At 31.6% G+C, this 14,314-nt stretch overlaps 1 protein-coding gene across 2 annotated transcripts in view; it reads right to left on the bottom strand.

The window, feature by feature from the left end:
* Positions 1-14,314, bottom strand: part of LOC118183119 (teneurin-a-like) — a 1,514,249-nt gene that overhangs the window by 900,514 nt on the left and 599,421 nt on the right. For both annotated transcript variants that reach the window (XM_085820731.1, XM_085820730.1), the window contains exon 3: positions 4,264-4,469. In XM_085820731.1, coding sequence (XP_085676857.1) covers positions 4,264-4,462 — 199 coding nt within the window. In that variant the 5' untranslated portion in view covers positions 4,463-4,469. The remainder of the gene's footprint in view (positions 1-4,263; positions 4,470-14,314) is intronic.

Raw genomic sequence — 14,314 nt, forward strand, 5'->3', positions numbered from 1 at the left:
TACAATAATTTATATTATCTCATTAGTAATCCTTCTTATTACTCTGATTATTAATTATTCTTATTATTATGAATAGCAGTCTTTCTCATTTTTATCCTCAATAATCCCCGTCAGTCTCATTCGCAATCGGTCTCATCATTCTTATTGTTCTCATTATCAATCATGCTCCTTCATCTGTCATTTGCATCCTGGCCATGCTCCTCCTCAGAAGTTTCTATGGGAACTCAGCTTCAAAATTGAAGAATTTGGTTGAATTACATATTTCCATAATTAATTGTGGTGTTTATTTTGCTATTTTATTCTAATTCATAACTGGATATCAGAAATCCTATTATAGAATTAGTTAACTGTGTTACACATTAACTGAACTGCTAAATGTTTTAGTAAACCTTACATCAAGCAAATTATCGATATGTTTTTTATTATATGATAAAGCTTCTTTTTCAGTTATGGCAATCATCAATATATTAATGTTAGAAATGTCTATGTTTTAGTTTTTCCTATATTTTACTTTATGGCCGGTATGGTATGCTGCCACCATATTGTTACACATATTCTGCTTTACACAATTTGTCAAAATACCTATTCTGAGATGTTATTGACGTTCCTTACAGTATAAGCATTCTATTTTATCTCCTATATTATAATAGGGCAATTTTCATTCAATTAATAATTTCAAATTAGTCTTTTTGTGTCATAAAAAGCCTCAAACTCTTGAAGTGTACAGTTTGTACAGCGGATAGGACTCCCTCTAAATATTGACTAGTGATGTCTGCGCAAAGACTTTTACTACAATATTTGTTTGCGCGGCTTTTACATTTTTGTTCCTATTTATAAATTTAAATTTATTCTAATTCTGTAACATTCGTTATTATCAAAAATACATAGAAAGCAGTCACTAAAAAAACTATTTACTAATTATAAACATTAGTATATACATAAACATAAAATTATTTACTGAGATGTATATTGAATATAATATATTAACAATAATGTTCGAATTTATCAAAAACAAAATAATAGCTATGTTTATAAAAGTACATATCAAATCTCTTCTCTTCTATCTTTAAATTTAACCATTCACTATATATTTGATTCAATTTATGCTGTTTCCGCTACTTATCATTGATAAGTCTAAACGTGATCATCTTTCAAACCATTTGTTTGTTTATTTTTCATTGAGCTGAATAACTTGAAACCTTAATCAGAGACTACGCTAAAAATGTGTCGCCAATACCAATTAATGTGCATACTGTAATGAAAATATTACCATACCTGAAAATTGTTTTGTCAATTTACCCTGAACTTTTTCACAATAGGCAAATTTGAAGTTATTATTTAGTTGTTGCACAGCTGTTTTATCTGTTAAATTGTTATCATGATTTACGCATAGTTTTCCGACTTTGGTTTATGTGATTATTCCAAAGCACTCAAGAGCTATTCGCATAAGGCAAGGGATCTTTTCGTACAGAAATTTTAAGGGAACTGGTTAGTATACATATTACGCATGCATAAATGTTCGACTAATTCTAGGCTGTAATTAAGATGACATACATTTAATGCTGCCAAATCAAACGCTCCACATCGCGGTATTTCATTTTCAGGGTATCTCTCTTTTAAATAAGAGCAAAGTAAATTTGTAAAAATTGGCATGGAGTTAGTGTCAATTTCAGTATCTCTTTCCTTGGTTTTACGTAGAAGAAATTTCACTGCATTACTAAGTAACACTCCTGTGGCCGATATATTGATATTTATTATAAAGTATCACCACTTTATTTTACCATGAACAAAGTGAAATGTATCAAGTGGTGTTACGTCGAGCCGCCGAAAAATTTTACAAAATGAATAATTTTGCAAGTTCTTTAAAAACATCATTCATCAATGTGTAAATTTATATGAAATTCAGTACTTTTCAATTTCTGTTAGCAGTATTTCGAAAGAGGATTACTTGTTTCATAGTCTTTAAAATTTTTAATGATTGTTTTCAGTGCCTAGATAACTACCGAATTTTATTTCATAGTTAAACCGCATTAGGTTCATTTTCTAAGCAGGAGCAAAATCTTAAAGTTTACATTTCTTTCTTGCGAGTAACGATTTCCTACAATCGTAGTACAGCAGCTTATACTACCATCTGTACCATCAATCGTGAAAATCTGGTATCCCGACCCCATATACATGTGTTTTCCATTTGAAAGAATTAAGTTATAATTATGGTATTATATTATGTTCGTTTACTTACACTATAAACTTTAGATATTCATACGAACTTTATAGCTTACTAGTTATTAAATCAGAAGTTTCTAAACTGTATGGTGAGAACGCTAACGAGGATGTGAAGTTAGGAAATAATGCAGTGATTGAAGCTGTCTGTAATTTTTCTTTATGTTGCTGAATGAGGTAGATATTTGATTTTCTGACAGATATTTTTTTGTCAAGGCTCTCAAAATGCAATGTACCGATATATTCAGCAACCTTGACCATTAGGCTTTAAGGAGATTTTATTTAACCTGATTTGTAAGTAAAACTCTAATTTGCCGAAAAGTCGCTTTCATTTCACGTGAAGTCAACGCCAAAAGGTAACCAGTATTTTATTGTTTACGATGCAATATATACAGTTTTAAATAATTAAAAACGTCATTGTGAGAATGAATTATTAAACAGGAAATGCTTTCACTCGACAGTTTATTCCGATATAATGCATCCCAATTTTGATGATTATACGTTGTTAACGCTTCGCAAGTTTCGTTTCATTATCAAATTTAGGTATAATAATAAGAAAGGAAACTTCGAAGAGAAATTTTTAACAACATGTTTTGCATTTCCTTCCGTTTAATTTCTCAGCTAAAAGTTGCTTTTTGCGACAATTATTGTATGCCTTGGTTCCCAAGATTTCGATCTCTCATATAACCTTTAGTTGTCAAAGGAAGGCAATTAAATTGAAACGTCTAGGCAAAGTTTCTCATGGTATCGTCTTGTTGAACGACAGAAAATAGACCACACCAATCCAAAGCCAAGGTAACAAAGAAACTTCTGCAGAAGTTCAAATAGAAACCCAACCTACACTACAGTGCACCCTATATAAATGGGAACTCACCCTATACTACAGATCTGTCCCCATGTGACTTCAGCGTCTTCAACGAGCTCAAAAAGCATTGGAAAGACAAAGGTTTCAAACGGACCATGAAATCTTGAAAAACTGGTTAAAACAGCAGCCAAAAGTATTTTACGAGCATAACATTCTGTTACTAGTGTCACAATGGGATAAATGTCAAAACATTTGTGGATAAAACTTTTGGATTTCTTTAAATAAATTGTAAGAAATACCCTCTGCCTCTTGTTATTTATTAACTGTATCAAATGTAAATATGCACTTACGAGTATTGATCATAGTGTCTATTATTACATTGTATCACCAGATCATATATAATATATCTTTATATGACGGAATGTCCCTTAACGAAATAATACCATATTAAATTTCTTGCAATTTATGTCATACTTTTCAAAAGATTCCTTATCAAGCAAAGACATCTTGTTCTTTAAAATTGTTCAAGTTATGAATCTTCTTTCTGCACTGATAAAATACATATTGTCATATAATATATTTGTCAATCTGCTAAAAACTAATGGTATAGTAAGTAATCTGATAATAGTTATATATTTACTCTTCCTTTAAATTTCAGTCGATTTATAGTAATTTTTCTTTACGAGCGTAAGGTATAAAAGCTCAGTTAAGACATTATGACTTTCAATTTTATGAATGTTTGATAGAACTTTATGGACTCCATGTACAGTAGACTTTAAGAACTTTATTTTTAAAGCAATTATATTTTATTTTTAGCTATTTGGTCCTCTTCCGTGTAAATATGTTTAGACGTTTTTACTTTAAAATTATAAACTTCAATATGAAGAATGTTACTGAATAATTATTATTTAAAATTAAAATCTAGTTTATAATGAATGTAAGACAATACTTGTTAACCGTTAGTAAACGTTAAGTGTCATCATTCAATTTCAACTGATCTGAGCTGATATTCTTGAAATAAAATTAAGATTTTATCTTTTTAAAATTATCTATCATATTATCGCTGAAATAGATAAAGCTTAAATCCAAAAATCCTTTGATAATCAAACTGAGCTAAATAATTTCGATCAAACCCGTTTTATTTTAATTATGACATAATCACCGGGAAGCTATCTAGACGTGAATTAAATTTTATTACAGAAGATATATCGACCGATACTTTGTAATAAAGCACTTACCGAAAGCATGCTTTCGGACATCTGCTGCTCTTTGATCGTCGTATGTTTCATTATTAGGAGGATAACGATATCCTCTGGCATCAATATGATGGTGCTCCTCGTTGTCTGAGCTGCTGTAATCCTGCCATTCTTGGCTACGGTGGCGCCTCACTCGAGAGCCTTGTCTGTTGAGCCGGCTGCTTTTGGCCAGACCGTCCATGCAGTTGCTGTAAGAGAATTAGATCTTCAGAGAATGCTTTTGCACAAATATTTTTATTAGGAAAGCAAACACTCTTTGTCCACTGCTAAGATATTTTTTGTTACAGGGCACATATTAATAATTTCTTAGCCTTCAGCAAGATAAAAAATAAAAGGACAACACTTTTGTAATCAATACTGTGTATTCTTTCTCATATTTATTCCATCTCTCTAGTAAAAATACTTATACCTAAGTTTGGATTTAATCATCTTGAAAGTGAGATACTGAAATAATTTAACTGAATGTACATAATGTACGAAGTGTGCTTACAGCTAATGAACTGGTTGACACACTTTAGGGTTACTGAACTGAGCAAGATGTTTAGTGAAAAATGAACAAAAATTATGCTTTTATAAATCCATATTTTCAAAAATGATTATACCAGTAAGAATCCTGAAAATTGCGTTTCTAGAGAAAGCCATCCCTTGAAATTACAGGTTTTCAGATTTTGTATTTTTTAAAAATTCATTGCGGTTGAAAAATTAATCTTCTATCGCACAGGTTCTCTACCAGGTTGATTTCTCTCTAGAGGAAAGTTCCATAGTTTTAGGAGGAAAATGTGGTCAACTCTTTATTTGCCTGTTAAATATTTGATTTTAATTTATGAATATAAAACTACTTTTATACAAGTTTGAATATTTACGAACATTTTCTAAACGTTTTGTTGCCTTAGGTATAAAATACGTTAACATGAAAATCTAATTAAATATATCTATATATATCTCTATCTATCTCTATCTATCTCTATCTATCTATATCTATCTCTATCTCTCTCTATCTCTCTCTATCTCTCTCCATCTCTCTCTATCTCTATCTATCTATCTCTATCTATCTATCTCTATCTATCTATCTCTATCTATCTATCTCTATCTATCTATCTCTATCTATCTATCTCTATCTATCTATCTCTATCTATCTATCTCTATCTATCTATCTCTATCTATCTATCTCTCTATCTATCTCTCTATCTATCTCTCTATCTATCTCTCTATCTATCTCTCTATCTATCTATCTATCTATCTATCTATCTCTCTCTCTATATATATATATATATATGTTTTTCGAGTTTTGGAAAGGAAGGAGGTAATGATCTTCTAGCAATGGTAAAAGGAGTGAATGGGATAAAAAAGTTGTTCTATAAAATACCTTTTTGACCATATTAAAGTTTTAGCTTTAATGGAAAGGAATATAGGAATTAGCTTTCAACATTCTTTAACGATAGCCATATATTTCTCTAAAATTAACATGTACTTTTCATTATTATCATTCTTCTCAACATACACTCTCCATTCTCTAAAATTAACATTTACCTTTCATTATACAATCTTCATTATTAAATTTTCATCAAAAATTATAGTACTGAAATTATTTAATTATTCAAAATCTAGAAATGGTCTCAGAAAGACATTTTTTCAATACGTCGTTAACTGAATATTCTTTTTGTAACACATGGTGAAATATCGAGGGAATGTTTCAAAATACAGGGGAATCTAGTTCATATAAAATATTATTATATTGTTGTATGTTTTTATTTCTGACATCAGGTGTTACGTTTTTTTCTTTATTCACGTTCGTACGGGGCTCGTGTGGAGTGAATAACGACGACACTACTTGATGAAATATCCGAACACACTTTATTTACCAATACTAATCAGGACAGCTCCAAAACACTTTTACAGTCGGCGACGATCTACTATAAACACGCTGGAACAATCAGCGACACAGCTTTCACACTGTCAGGAATAACGGTGGAAACAGCTTCACTGAAAAGCCCCAGAGTACAGTTCCCGACTCTGCTCGGTCGTTCTCGGAACTCCACGTACTCTCGAGACTTTCCACGCAACAACGCGCGATGCAGTCGACGACACACGATCACAGCTCCCGACTCTTCGGTTCAGTCGTTCCCGGAGCTTAACACGCTCTCTCGACGATGCACTAACCGCGATACACTAAGAGACTCCTTCGATGCACTCGACGACCCCCTCGGCACTCTCTGGCCGGCTGTCAATTCGATCGACTCCGCACGGACTGACTAACTCGAGACTAACTATCTCGCCTTCTCGACGAGGCACACACACTAACTGACTGCGGACCAGCAGGATTTATGTAGCTTTTGCCTTGTTTTTGAGAACATTCTGTGCTAAACCGGTAAGAATTCGTTCCAGAAGTTTCTCCATTCGTCCATGGCATAACGCCAATTTTGTCGCCAAATATCGCCAAATGAGCAATTTCTCTCCCTCCTTGCTATTTTATGGCAATCCTAAAACTGCTTTGCGGGGAAGCCATCTTACCGCGCCTGTACATTTCGTAACAATATATTATTTCGAAAGGTAAGAGTTTGTTTATGTTGCTGATCACACATAACAGCTTCATTTCTTGGAGTACACTTTCGTCAAAATTCATAATTACGAAAAAGGTGAACATTAGATTTCGAAATGCATTTACTACATTTCGAAAAGCACTAATATTCATTTTTGCCTTGCTAACTGATTATTCTTAGATTTCAATATTTTCTGCGTTTTAATTTTGTTGGAAGTGAAGAATCTAAGAACTGATAAGCGAATAATCGCTTGAGTTCGGTGACAAGAAACAACAAGATAGATGGGTAACTAACCCTTTATTATTCCAATAAGATTTAACAAAACTCCGCCTGGGAAAGCAAAGCCCGCACTTGGACTTGAACTTAAAAGAATTAAACTAAAACTAAGATTAACTAAAGAAGTATAGCCGAAGCTATCAAGGTTCAAATCGAGTTGGCCCCTTGACTTATTTGACTACGAAGCTTAGCAAGGGCCTGAGTTCGGCCGAGCGTAATAACAGCTTTGAAAGAGAGAGTGGACAAAAAGGCAGACGCGCATAAATCAGAAACTCTGATTCTCTCTGACTCCGTAAGTAACTTCGTGGTTTCAATACCGCTCCTCCTCATTAAATATTCAGCAAGATTCCAAAACTACGTTCTGGCCGGAAGTAGTAAGTTGAAGTTAAGAATTTGACAGGAAAGGAACTTTAACTTCAAAGTTAACTGTTAATAAAATTAACATAATCCTTACAAAGTATTTAAAATATTTAATTGAGCATACAATGTAAGCAGATTAAGAGCTGAATGATTTGAATATTCATATTACTTTGCGAATTAATTTATCAGTCATAAACAATATAAATGCTTTTAAATTAATGTATCAAAAACACAATTTACATTTAAAGGATTTATAATGCAAATGGAAAATTTAAACATATTTCGAAGTCAAAATATGTAAATCGTATTTAAGAGACACGAATTCACCGCTTCTGTCCTCATACAAAAAGAATATGAAGCGTTTATCGAAAATTTCAAAATTTAATTTTAAGCATTAATACGCCGTAAGCAGGTTTCACTTTAAAAGACAGATGCCAATTGTAAAGTATCGAAAAATAATTTTAATTTCAAAGGGATAACGTATATGTACGGAATATAGTACATGGACGTGCGTAAATACTTCAGAAAGGTATCCTTGTGACTCCCTTTTGTATATTTTCCCTTGAAGAATGTGAAATATTTCAATATATTGCCATCAAGGCACTCGATATACGTACTTCAATATCATATGCATTTCCTTGAAAAGCATATTTGTATTCAATAAGTTCTCGGAGCTTATATGAATAAATAGTATGTTCAATACATACTATATTTCATATTTATTACATAATAAAACGGAAGGAGCAAAGCCTTTTTTTTAATCCGATATTATAACGAATATTTGAGCTATACATTTCATAGTAAACTATAAACTACTAGTTATCTGAATAGATGCAATTCGGTGAAAAGTATTGACTATATGCGTAAAGATATATGTATGCTCAGATTAAGCACTATGCTTTTCGCCAGACCATCTGCTAAGATTTTTTGAAATATATTATTTAGTTTCAACTTGTCCTAGAATTGTATGCAGTATGTTATTTATTTTCATATCTGAGTTTCATATTATGGATTATTTTGCGTGCAAGTTGACCTGCATCATTCTCCTAAGCTGAAACAAATAAATTTGAAATTAAAATTTGAGTCTGGAAATCTGAAAAACTGAAAACCAAATAAAATGAAACAGATTCGCCAAGTTTGTACACCAATAATTTCTTTGTGATAATGTGAAAAAGTATATACGGTTTCTAATTTTTGAGAAATTATGTTAACAATGAAATGTAACTGTCACGGTTATGTACCAATGATAGAAGCCTTATGTTTCCAGGACTTCTTTTTATTTTGAACATATACAGTCGCCTCGTGCACCACAGGTGTACAACACGGGGATTACAAAAGTAAGTAAACTAAACATTAAATATTGCATTCAGAAATAAAACAGAGAACATCAGTGTAGCCAAGTCAGGCCAAACTTGCGTTCTGGAAGCATAATCTAGAGGACCATCGAATGTAGGGCAAAAAAAAAAAAAATAAATGTTCCACATCTTGAGGTACTTTTTTTAACACTCACACAAACTATTTGATCTTAGATTAAAACGAAACAAGTAACTTGCAAATTTACTGTGACCTGATAAAAAATGAGATACTCTAAAATAATAAAGTGGAAAGACTAGGAATGGAGCCTATGGTAAATATAAGGAAATAAGTTTTTGGTGCCCTCAGCATTTAAAGATGAAATATATTCCTCATACCACTTAGCTAAAAGCTTCTTATAATGAAAGGTCTTTTTTTTAATGACTCTTTGGAGTACTAATATTGATATTTATGGGTAAATTTATACAGCTCTTTTATTTTCATGGAATCCATGATACCCGCGCGCATAAGCAAAACGGATATCAGTTCCCCTACTTTTAAGCGAACTGACAGCTGACAGACTTTCGATTGCTGATTTGTCGTTGCTTGTAATACTGTCCAAAAGGCGTGGAGAAGAAGGCGAATCAGAACATACAAGGTACCTTGAGGATGCTGTACTATTATCCTTGATCCACTTGACGCCAAGATAAATACAGAGAAGTTCTGTTTGAAAAACTGTGCATTTATTTCGATTACGGTGCTTAAAATAACAAACCTCAAACCGGTCTAAAAAACAACAAATGTCAGGCCAAACTTATTGTTTATTTTACTACCATCTGTAAAGCAAACCACATGGAAACACTTTTCAATATTCTCTTTATAATCTCAGAATCGCTATACATTCACCATATTTATTGATTACAGCTTATATGTTTACCAAATGGCACTTCACTAGGATTTGCGTTTTAATTTAGGCGAATTATCATCCTGCCTACGATCAACTTACTTTGCTGAAATGTGACTCGCATTTCAGCAAACTCTATTTGTCTACTTTTGAAGGGTAAGCAGCTAGAGAAAAACGTTTACAAACTAAAGTGTCAGTTACGTTTTGATTTAACCTTAAACACTTGAAGCCACCTGCTTTGAAATTTACGAATTGAAATCAAATCCCCCAAAACAAGAGACCTGAATTTTAACATGAGTCAATCGGTCCAGGACAGGAGTACCTATTTACGTCAGATGAGAAGAACGGGAATTAATAATACCCTACAATAACTATCAACTCTTTTCCAACACATTCACGCTAGCTTTTACTTCCAATAAGACTAATATTTACTTCATAGTTTATCCGTTAATTTACATTACATTTAAAATTTTACAATATGTTTCAAAATTTATAACTGGTATAATGGAAGCAGCATCCCTCTGACCTAACCACTAGCATTGCAGATCCATCTTCAACTAAAGTTGTTAACATGCAGTGAAATCTTCACAGGAAACTTTATAATTGTTATTAAAAATATCATTCGATGTATGATGTTCATATTTCCCTAAAATGTACGAACCTGTTTTTTTTTACTTACCTTTTGTGCTTCCAAATTTCCTAAATAAATATCAGCTGCAATATATTGCGTACGGGCAAAGTAAGAATAAAATGTTCAGTACAACATTAAAGAAATGTTTTTGAGTAAATTAATAATATGGTTATAAATAACTCCATACCTTTAATATTTTAATATAATTTTTAAACTGAAAAATATTTCGTTTTACGTTATATTTCGTTTAAGTGAAAATAACCTTTATAATAAAATATTCCTTAATAAAAATTTGACATGAAAGCACAAAATAATTTTTTGAAATTCGTGTTTCTTCTTATTCCATCATATATATATAGATATAGATATAGTTTAGTTTAGTGACGGAGGACGTGATAGATAGATAGATGTAGATATATATCACAATGAGGACTACGTGTAAAGTAAAAAAAAACAGTTCAAAACCTAATAAATACATTAATCTGCGCGTTGATAGCAGCAACAAGTGGTGGTAAAAAGTAAAATAAAATGAAATTAAAGAAAAATACGTTTTAAATTCATCCCATATTCAATTCCTAATAAACGATATACAAGAACCAAAAACAGAAACATCGCAGCAGATTGAGATGCAGCTAAAGATGCAAATTTAATTTTCAATTTTTGGCTTTGGCCTATCCTCCCCCCCCCTTTCTTTCTGTTGGTCACTGTACTTTTGTTTTTTGGTTTAGCGCGTGCTTTATTCAGATGGATGAATTTTAAACGTATTTTTGATTTAAATTTTTATTGAATGAAATCTATGTAATACATATAAAGAGAAAAAGAGAGATCAATAGTTGAAAATATTTAATTAAAAACTATACGTGAAGAATATGTCGAAGTTAATTTGAATAAATTAGAATAACTCCTAAAATGGTAAGCTGACTAACAAAAAGAGTTTGTAAAAAACTTATATCTTCCATTGCATGTTTGAGTTTCCTTTGTTTTTGTAGATTTATGATGTTCTGCTTTATTCTATTCTATATATATATATTGTTTAGGAAATAATTTATTATATATATTGGAATAATTTATTATAGATATTGGAAATTCATATATATATATATATATATATATATATATGAATTTCCAATATCTAGGTGCGACCACCTCCTATTAAAAATGCATAAAAATAATTAAAATTGTGTTCATTAGAATAATACAGTTATGTTCATTAAAAAGGATGAACTATTGTAAAGCTTTACTAGCAAAGCAAGGAAAACCACAGATTTCGTGAAAATTTAATAATAAGCAAGTGACTTTTAATGTGATCAATATTTCATGTTGCAAATATTAAAAGGGACAATTCATGCATTTAATAAAATTACATATTTCAAAAATATATCAGTGCCTTATGTAAAATTTAGCAGAATTACATTAATATTCCTTGAAATCATAATACTTCCATGTCATTAACCTTATGATAATAAAATAGTTTAGCGTAAAACTTCACTACTCGTAATTGCATGCATCAGTTTTTCAGCTGTGCGCATTTAAATCATTAAATAGCTGTGATAAATACTTAATGAATAGCGGAGTTTATTAATTTGGCGTTTTGTGCGGAAAATGTTTTTCATCCTGTGAGAAAATAATTAAAAATTAATAGCAAAAACCATTTAATTATCTTTCTGGATTATTTACAATGCATTTAAATGATTAATGGCAAAATACTGTATCTGTAAACTGCTTTTAGTGGCTCAAGTCTATATCTATCCCTGCATCACTAAGCGCATATTTAAATTTAATGACAGTTTAAAATAGGTGATATATTTTGTTAGATGACAGTTTCCAGTATATATTAGCTTTAATTTTCAACGCAAACATCAAAGTGAAAGTTGAAAACCATTATTTACTTAACCTAGTGTGTTATTTACCAAAATGTTCTCATCCTTAAATAATTAATTACGTTTATAATGGCACGTCGTTTAGTTATTAATACATTTTACAGCGACATATAAAAACGTGGATAAGCAAACATCAAACCGATAAAAGTTAATTCCCCATCAGAAGTCGTATCCTGTGCTAGAGCTCAAAATATGAAATCTGCTACTGTTGTAGTTTTCCTTGTGCGATAACGTGAGTATGTAGTGAATTTAAAAATTGAAATGTATTAAATAATAACATTCAGCTTAGAAGGAATTAGGATTTTCTTTCTTGTGTCTTAACACATTGCTTAGCTAATTCCAAAGATCCGTATTAATCTGTGACCATTTTCATAGGATTACCGTTTCCTTTAGTCTCGTCTCCATAAGCTGATTAAACTTTTATATTTATTTTAATTTCGTAAAAATTTGCCAGTGAACGAAATCTTCTAATAGCGAACTACTGATCTTTTAAGAGCATTCGTACACCCGACTACATCAGTAGTGTATATGTAAGAGGTTTAGCATACAAACCGCATCTTATTTCTCGATGGGTTTGTCATTAATTGTTTCCTCTGGAATTCAGTTTGCAGTGGCAAAAATCACTATGTTAGCTGTTTTGATTTTTCCATGTGAAACAAAATCGTTTTACATATGTGGGATGCCATCGTTCATTATAATCGGATAACGCGACAAGCTGTGAGAATAAATCTTTTACTTTTCCGATGATAGAAGTCAGACGATTCCGCCATTAAGACAATGATTCGACTGAAAGATGTTTACATGTAAAAGACGGTCGATTCTCTTCATCTGTAAATACCATCTATGTAAATGATGTGAATTCATCCTTCTACACATGTAACCATTTTGTAGTTTGTAGCAACTATTCACGTTTCCATTAAATATTCAGGTTATTTGTAAAATGGACTAGTTTATTAGCCTCTAGACAGCCACAAAAGTTTACAGACATCATATTTCTAGACGGTAAGTACCGATTCTACAAAACATCGGGATTCTAAAAAGGAAAAGTGAGTGGTTCAGAAAAAACAAAATTTCTCGCAAAATTTCAAATCAGTTTTACACAGTTCTTCCACGAAGTTCAAGAATCAACATATATTGACAATTCCAAAAAACTTACTAAGCGATAATTAACATCATATATTATTATAATATTTCAACCTGTTTTCTTAGAATATCGTTCAAATTACTAACCTAATTTTCTATGCAGATGATCGTTTGTTTTGACCCGGTGAACATCTCCAGTGAGTAAGTTTTTGAACTCTGAGCGAATAATAATAAAATAGTTCTTTTTAAAAGGCAAGAAAATCAGCATAAGGCATATCTGAACTGTTGTGTAAAGGATGTGGGGATAAAATATTAATACAATTCACGGTTTTATGCTTCTATGAATAATTTTGTGATGGATGTGAAGCTACTGATTATGAATTCAGGAGTGGTTGTCCTTCGATGCTCAAATTGATGCGAACATTGAAAACGTTGAATACTGGTGACGAAAAATTGTCACATGCCTTCTAGAATGACAGTTAATGAGATTAACTTCGACAATTACCATTGCTCACAAAAGTTTCGGGTAAAATCTTCAGAGAGAATTCTTTTGTCCTTCACACACTGATCGCAGAAATTTGTTTACAAATGTTTAATACATCAATCATGTTTTTATCAAACGAATTGCGACTGAAAATGAATCCTTGGGCTTTCTTGATGACCTTCGGACAAAACAGCAATCATCTGCTTGGTTTGGAGAAGGATAACTAAGACCACAAAAATTTCTGTTTCCAAAACATTAAATTAGACTGCTGAGATAATATAGGATATAACGGATAGTTTTTGAAGGAAATTTAGTGCGTTAGGCCTGAAAACCTCAGACGAATAATTCATTCCTACAGCATGATAGTCCGCTGTTACGTCATTTCATTCTTGTCAGGAATATTTAACTTCCCCAAAGTGAAATCTCACCTTAACAGTAGTTATTTTAATAATCTTGAAACTAACAGCCGAAGAAAACAGTATTCCAAACTTTAAAATCTGCAAAGAAACTCAAGAATCTGTATGAATGTGCCAAACGTTGTATGAATTTACGAAGATTGCATATTGAAAGCTAAGATGGGAG

The sequence above is a fragment of the Stegodyphus dumicola genome, chromosome 7 (assembly GCF_044657685.1).
Source record: "Stegodyphus dumicola isolate Sdum_Otavi_A_Nest chromosome 7, ASM4465768v1".
NCBI classification, from domain to species: Eukaryota; Metazoa; Arthropoda; class Arachnida; order Araneae; family Eresidae; genus Stegodyphus; species Stegodyphus dumicola.